Below are 8,556 nucleotides of genomic sequence, written 5' to 3' on the forward strand. Positions count from 1 at the left end.
GTTTGAACTGCATGGGTCTATTTATACATAGTTTTTAAAAAACAGACATGGTACATCACTATAAATGTATTTTCTCTTCCTTATGATATCCTTAATAACATTTTCTTTTCTCTGGATTATTTTATTGGAAAAATATAGTATATGTTACCTATAATATAGAAAATATGCATTAATCCAGTATTTATGTTATTGTTAATAACCTGATACTGGCAGAGATCTTCCACAGCTAAAAGGATAAAGAGAAGTCCCACTGAGAAGGGTAAGAGAGGAGAGACACAGTAGACAACCAAAGCCTCAGTGTGGTAGCAACCCACAATGAGGAACTATATCACAGATGTGGAGGTTCTCCCTGAGAAGCCAGGAGATCAAGCTCCAAATCAGGCACCCTGGGCCCTGAGGACCTGTGTGGTGAAAACAAGCCCCTATCACATCTGGCTTTGAAATTCAGCAGGGCTTAACTGTGACATAGAGGACTACAAGAAATGGAATCTCTGCTCTTGAAGGGCCAGTGCACTGCATCAGTTGGCCCAAGACTCAGCAGTTTGAAAAGTTCTTGGGATATACATGAAAGAGACTACTAATTTTAGGACATGTGTCAGTGGGGCAGGGATCTACAGGAGCTTTCTCTGGAATGAGGTACACTCCTTCAGCTTACCTCATCTGACACTTGCAGATATGGATTCTGACACTCTACATCTACCTCGATAGCACCACTTGGCACATGTAGGTATTCTCCTGCAGAACTGCCCCAGTAGGTGCCTCTCTAGTCGGCTCCTGACCCACCACTCTGGAGTGTGGGGTGCAGAGGGTGGGCAGTCTCATTTGGAACCTGTGTCTCTCCAGAGCAACTACTTCTGCCCTGTCCAGGACTAGGGCCTCTCCAGAACTACTTCTGCTCCCAGGGAGTGGTGGAGCTGGCTGCATCTACCAGCTTACTGACAGTAGTTATAGTCAGGCCAACCATTCAGCCTTTCCAGGAGCTAGCCCAATCCACCACAACAATCTCAATAGCCTCCCATTTAGCTGCACCAGGGATTTAACCACATCTACCAGTTTCCCTACAGATACTGAAGCTAGGCCTCTCACTCAGCTGCACCACATGCAAACAATGCCCCTCAGGGTACCTGCAGCAGTCAAGGTTAGACATTATAGACAGCCAGCCTGAGAGCTAACTCTGCCCACCAGCAGTGGCAGAAGCCAGGCCTTCCATTCAGCTGTGCTGGGGGCAAGCCCTGTAGTCAATCTTTGTAGACAGCTGGACTAAGGGCTGGCCCTGCCCCAGAGGACCAGTAGCAGTCATGACCCAGTCACAAGGGGAGTGCACACATAGTTCACACAAGGGACATATCTGGAGCACTTGGTTTTGCTGACTGGGAAGGGATTGCTACCAGGCCCACAGGACATGTTCTATATAAGACCACTACTTTCAAGACAAGAAGATAGCTGACCTACCTAATATATAGTAAGGAATAGAGTCAGACAAAATGAAGGGACAGAGGAATATGAACTGCATGAAAAAGACAAAACCCCAGAAAAAAAAGAGCTAAACAAAATGGAATTAAGCAATCTACCTGATAAAGAGTTCAAAGAAACAGTCATTAGATGTTCACCAGCCTTGATAGATTCAGAGATAACCTCAACAAAGAGATAGAAAATATTAAAAAAAGGACCGTCCAGAACTGAATACAATAACTGATATGAAAAAATACATTTGAGGGAATCAATAGCAGATTTGATGATGTAGGAGAATAGACTAAGTGATCTGGAAGACAAGATAGTGAAAAGAAACTAAATTGAACAGAAAAAAAAAAGAAAGAAAAGAACTTTAAAAAATGAGGACAGGTTAAGTAAGTTCTTGGAAAACATCAAGCATAATAATATTCACATACATCCAAGTATACTCTACATGGCAAGGTCATCATTTAGAATTGAAAAAATTTCCAGACAAACAAAAGTTAAAGGAGTTCATCACTATAAGCCAGCCCTACAAGAAATGTTAAAGGGATTTCTTTAAGTGAAAAAAGAAAAGGTCATAACTAGATATAAGAAAATTATAAAAGGAAAAATTTTCACTGGTAAAAGCAAACATACAGTAAAAATACTAGATCAATCACTTATAAGGCTAGTATAAAGGTTAAAAGACAAAGTGGTAAAAATCAATTATACCTATAAAAATTAGTGAAGGGATACACAAAATAATAAGATATAAAATATGACATCATATACATAAAATGTAGAAGTGGGGAGTAAAACTCTAGTTCTTTCAGAATGTGTTTTGAACTTCAGTGACCATCAACTTAACAGATGACTATATACATAGATGTTATATATGAACTTCACAGTAACCACAAACCAAAAAACCTGTAGTAGATACAGAAAAAATAAAAAGAAGTCCAACACTAGAGAATAGGACTTACAAACATTTAACATGAGAGTAAGAGTAGGAGAAAGGAAAGAGAATAACTACAAAAACAGAAAATGATTAACACAATGGCAATAAGTACATACCTATCAATAGTTACTTTAAATGTAAATGTATTAAATGCTCCAATCAAAAGACACAGGGTGACTGGATAAAAAAAACAAGACTCATCTATATGCTGTTTACAAGAGACCCACTTCACATCTAAAATCATAAAGACTGAAAATGAAAGGATGGAAATGGAAAAAGATATTTCATGCAAATGGGAAAAAAAGCCTGGGGTAGCAATACTTAGACAAAAAAGAAAATATACATTAAAGCGCACATGGAATATTTTCCAAAATAGATCTCAGTAGGCCACAAAATAAATACCAGTAAATTTTAAGAAGACTGTATATAATATCAAGCATCTTTTTCAACCACAGTGCTATGAAACTAGAAAACTACAAGGAAAAAAAAAAACAGAAAAAACACAAACACCTGGAGGCTAAACAACATGCTACTACACAACTATGGGTCAATGAGGAAGTCAAAGAGGAAATCAGGGAGTATCTGGAGACAAATGAAATCAGAAACATAAAATGTTTGTTGGTTCAGAATCTTTGGGACTTAGTAAAAACAGTTCTCAGATGGAAGTGTTTAGCAATACAGGCCTACTTCAAGAATCAAAACTATCAAACAATCTAACTATACATCTAAAGGAATTAGAAAAAGAAAAGGCAAAGTCCAAAGTTAGTAGAAGAAAGGAAATAGAAGAAGGAAAATAAATGAAATGGAAACAAACAAACAAAAAAACCCACAATAGAAAAGATCAATGAAGCTAAGAGCTGGATTCTTTGAGAATATAAACAAAATCGACAAACTTTTAGTCAGACTTATAAAAAAAAAAGAGAGAGAGAGAGAGGACTAGATAAGATCAGAAATGAAACAGAAGGGACACCTGGGTGGCTCAGTAGTTGAGCATCTGCCTTTGGCTCAGGGCATGATGCTGAAGTCCTGGGATGCAGTCCCACTTCCGGCTCCCCTCAGGGAGCCTGCTTCTCCCTCTGCCTATGTCTCTGCCTCTCTTTGTGTATCTCTCGTGAATAAATAAATCTTAAAAAAAAGAGAAATGAAACAGAAGTTAAAACCAACATCACAGAAATACAAAGGATTATAAGAAACTACTACAAAGTGTTGTATACCAACAAATTGGACAACCTAGAAAAAAATAGATCAATTCATAGAAACATACAATCTCCCAAAACTGAATCAGGAAGAAAGAAAAATCTGAACAGACCACTTACTAGTAATGAAATTGAACCAGTAATCAAAAACTCCCAACAAACAAAAGTCTAGGAGCAGATGGCTTCACAGTTGAATTCTACCAAACATTTAAAGAAGAGCTAATATCTATTATTAAACTATTCCAAAGATTAGAGGAGAAGGGAAAGCTTCCAGTTCATTCTACAAGCCCTGCATTACCCTAACACTAAAATCAGACAAATATTTCTGATGAACATAGATACAAAAATCCTCAACAAAATATTAGCAAATTGAACTTAATAGTACATTAAAAGGATCATTCACCACAATCCAAGTGGGATTTATTTCATGGATGCAAGGATTATTCTATATGCATCAATCAATCTATGTGACACATTAACAAAAAGAAAGATAAAAACCATATGATTAACTCAATAGATGCAGGAAAAGCATGTGACAAAGTACAACATCCATTCATGATAATAAAAAACTCAACAAAGTAGGCTTAGAGGGAACATATTGCAAAATAAAGACCTTATATGAAAAACCTACAACTATCATAGTCAACGATGAACAACTGAGAGCTTTTCCTCTAAGATGAGGAACAGGACAATGATATTCACTCTTACCACTTTTATTCAACATAGTACAGGAAGTCCTAGCCACAGCCATCAGATAAAAAAAGAAATTAAAGTCATCCAGATTGGTAAAGAAGTAAAACTGTCACTATTTCCAGATGACATCATACTATATATAGAAAATCCTAAAGACTACAGCAAAAACTCTTAGACGTATAAATGAATTCAGTAAAGTCTCAGGATACAAAAATCAACATACAGAAATCTGTTGCATTTCTTTTTTTTTTTTTTTGTAGGATTCTATTTTATTTATTTGACAAAGAGAGAAAGCACATACAGGGGGAGTGCAGGCAGAGAGAGAGGGAGAAGCAGGCTCCCCACCAAGCAGGGAGCCCAATGTGGGGCTTGATCTCAGGATCGTGATTGACCTGAGCTGAAGGTAGATAGATGTTAACCAACTGAGATGTTAACTAGGCACCCCTCTGTTGCATTTCTATACACCAATAGCAAAATAGCAGAAAGAGATATTAACAATCCAATTTACAATTGTATCAGGAAAAATAAAATCACTAGGAATAAATTTAACCAAAGAGGTGACATACCTGTAGTCTGAAAACTATAAGACTTGACGAAAGAAATTAAAAATACCACCAATAAATGGGAAGATATACCATCCTCATGGATTATGAGTTAATATTGTAAAAATATCCATACTACCCAATGCAATCTACAAATTTAGTGTAATCTCTACCAAAATACTACTTGTCAGGATAGCTAAAATTAACAACACAAGAAACAACAGGTGTTGGCAAGGATACAGAGAAAATAGAACCCTCTTGCTCTGTTGATGGGAATGCAAATTGGTGCAGCCACTCTGGAGAATGGTATGGAGGTTCCTCAAAATGTTAAAAATAGAACTACCCTGCAACCCAGCAATTGCACTGCTAGGTATTTACCCAAAGGATACAAAAATACAGATTCGTAAGGGATACATGCACCTGGTGTTTATAGCCAAACTATAGAGAGTGCCCAAATTTCCATCAACTAATGAATGGATGAAGAAGATGTGGTATATGCATACAATGGAATATACTCAACCATCAAAAAGAATGAAATCTTGCCATTTGCAATGACATGGATGGAGCTAGAGTGTATTATGCCAAGTAAAATAAGGCAGTCAGAGAAAGACAAATGCCATAGATCTCACTCAGATGTGACATTAAAGAGAGAAAACAGATGAAGATATGGGAAGGGGGAACAGGAAAAAAGGAGATAGGAAAACAAGCCATAAGAGGCTCTTAACTGAAGGTTGATGGAGGGAGCTGAGTAGGGTATAGGCTAGCTGGGTGACGGATATTAAGGAGGACACCTGTTATGATGAGCATTGGGTGTTGTATATAAGTAATAAATCACTGAATTCTACTCTACAACCCAATATTGCTGTGTATGTTAACTACCTAAAATATAAAAATACATATATATTTTTCAAAGAACTAGAACAAACACTACAATTTGTATGGAACCACAAAAGGCCCCAAATAGCCAATGCAATCTCAAAAAAGAAAAACAAAGGTGGAGGTATCACAATCCCAGATTTCAAACTATACTACAAAGCTAAAGTAATCAAAACAGTATGGTGTTGGCATAAAAAGAGACTCATGGATCAATAGAACAGAATAGAAAGCCCAGAAATAAACCCATACTTAACATTGTCAATTAATCTATGATCAGGGAGATAAGAATGCATAATAGGGAAAAGATAGTCTCTTCAATAAGTAATACTGGGGAAACTGGACAACTATATGGAAAAGAGTGGAACTAAACCACTTCCTTATATCATACACAATAGTAAACTTAAAATGGAATAAATATCAGAATGTAAAGGCTGAAGCTATAAAACTCCTAAAAGAAAACACTGACAGTAAACTCTTGGACATTGACCTTAACAATATTTTTCTGAATCTTTCCCCTTAGGATATGGAAACAAAAGGAAAAATAAAGCATTGGGACCATATCAAACCAAAAAGGTTTTGCACAACTTAGAAAACTATCAATAAAATGAAAAGGCAGGGCAGCCCCAGTGGCCTAGTGGTTTAGTGCCACCTCCAGCCAGAGGTGTGATCCTAGAGACTGGGGATCAAGTCCCACATCAGGCTCCCTGCATGGAGCCTGCTTCTCCCTCTGCCTCTCTCTCTCTCTGTCTGTCATGAATAAATAAATAAATAAATCTTTAAAAAATGAAAAGGCAATGTACTAAGTGGAAGAAGATATTTGCAAATGATATATCCAATAAGTAGTTAATATCCAAAATACATAAATAAGAAACAACGCCAAAAAACAACCCAATTAAAAAATTGAGAGAGAAAAAAAAATTGGGAGAGGAAATGAATAGCCTTTTTCCCAAAGATGACATACAGGTGGCCACTGTTGGCCACACATGAAAAGATGTTTGACATCACTAATCGTCAGGGATACACAAATCAAAATCACAATGAGATATCACCTCATACCAGTCAGAATGACTAGTATCAAAAATTCAAGAATAACAACTGTTGGTAAGGATATGGAGAAAAGGGAGACCTTATGAACTACTGGTGGAATTGTAAACTGGTGCAGCCACTATGAAAAACAGTATGGAGTTTCCTCAAAAAATTAAAAATGAAAATACTAGTAATTTCACTTCTGGGTACTTAACCAAAGAAAACAAAAACATTAATTTGAAAAGATATATGCACTCCCATGTTTATGCAGCATTATTTTTACAACAGCCAAGACATGGAAGTGATCTAAATGCCTACTGATAAATGGATAAAAGAGAAGTGGTATATATACCCAATGGAACATTACTCAGCCATAAAAAAGAATAAAATCTTGCCATTCAGGATGACATGGGTAGACTTAGAGCGTATTATGCTAAGTAAAATAAGTCAGAGAAGGACACCATATACTTTCACTTGTGTGGAATCTAAAAAACAAAACAGACAAAAAGGAAATAGACTAAAAAAATACAGAGAACAAACTGGTGATTGCCAGAGGAGACGGAGGTGACAGGATAGGTGAAGTGGATTAAGAGGTACAAATTTTCAGTTATAAAATAAAGAAGTCATGGGGATGAAAAGTACAGCATAGGGAATATGGTCAATAATGTAATAATTCTGCATGGTGACAGATGTTAACTGCCCTTATCATGGTGAGCATTTAATAAAGTATGTAATTGTTGAATCACTACATTGTATACCCAAATAGGTCAATTATATATCAATTAAAAATTCAAAAATAATTTTTATTTAAAGGTGAATAAAATTTTCTTAAAAGAGAGAAAGAAACATACTTAAAAAGGGTACGATGGATGCTTCCATCCAAGTTTTAATCATGTGGATTAGGTTTAACTCAGGTTTTAGAAAATGATAGGCTTATTCCTCTATTAGAAGAATAAACATTAGAAAATTAATATTTACCAGCTTCATTTAGAGATAAGTTTTTCACCACTGATTCCTGAGGAGTGTAACATTCAGAGTTTTTATCAGAGGTTGAATCAAAGTCAGGTGTTGAGGCACTAAAGTTATTTTCACTATAATAGTTATTCAAATTCTTGTTAGAGAAGCACTCCCCTTTCCTGGTCTGTGATGTGAGATTCTGAGAGTTCTGTGATCTTGGCCTTGAGAGGTTTTCAGAACTTGTGAGGGAAACAGGGTACCTTGCAGTCTTGGGAGAGCTGAGATGAGAAATGGTTGGGGCTCTTGGAGACATCATTTGAGGAGATGTAACGATGACATAGTCTTTCTCGGTCCTTGAGAAAGAAGTGTTGGGCAAGGGAATAGGAGTGATACCCATGGTCTTCAGTACCTCTTCAAAATCTTTCTTGGTATTAATCTGTGGACTATCAAAATTGCTAGATTGGTATTTGAGAATCTGTCGAACTGGATCTGAAATCTCTTCTCTCTTTTGGATGGCTCTGATTTTTCTACAAATGCTTTCCACTGGGTTATGCCGCTTGTCAGTGACCTTCCTCACAGAAGCCATTGTTCACCTTCCTCCGATCATGGAAATGAGGTGGCTAAAGTGCAGGCAAAAGTTTTTTAAAGTTAGCATTGTCCTAACAGTAATCTAGCAATGCTACTTAAGTCCTAAATTAGCTGTGGAGGGATTAAGAGGTCTTTAAACAATTGGTTTAAATAACTTTCCATGCGTTTAATTTTGGCACTCAAATTTCCTGAAAATAACACCAGCTAACACATACAAAGTATTTGCCACGTGCTAGGCAGGGTACTACATTCTTTACATGTATCAATTAATCTCATTCTCAAAGCA

At 36.6% G+C, this 8,556-nt stretch overlaps 1 protein-coding gene across 1 annotated transcript in view; it reads right to left on the reverse strand.

The window, feature by feature from the left end:
• The window catches only part of IRAG2 (inositol 1,4,5-triphosphate receptor associated 2), a 121,904-nt gene extending 113,612 nt beyond the window's left edge, over positions 1 to 8,292 (reverse strand). Inside the window, 1 exon segment of the mRNA XM_072798619.1 lies at positions 7,704 to 8,292. Coding sequence (XP_072654720.1) covers positions 7,704 to 8,268 — 565 coding nt within the window. The 5' untranslated portion in view covers positions 8,269 to 8,292.
• Between the last annotated feature and the right edge of the window lie 264 nt (positions 8,293 to 8,556).

Source organism: Canis lupus, chromosome 25, assembly GCF_048164855.1.
Source record: "Canis lupus baileyi chromosome 25, mCanLup2.hap1, whole genome shotgun sequence".
NCBI classification, from domain to species: Eukaryota; Metazoa; Chordata; class Mammalia; order Carnivora; family Canidae; genus Canis; species Canis lupus.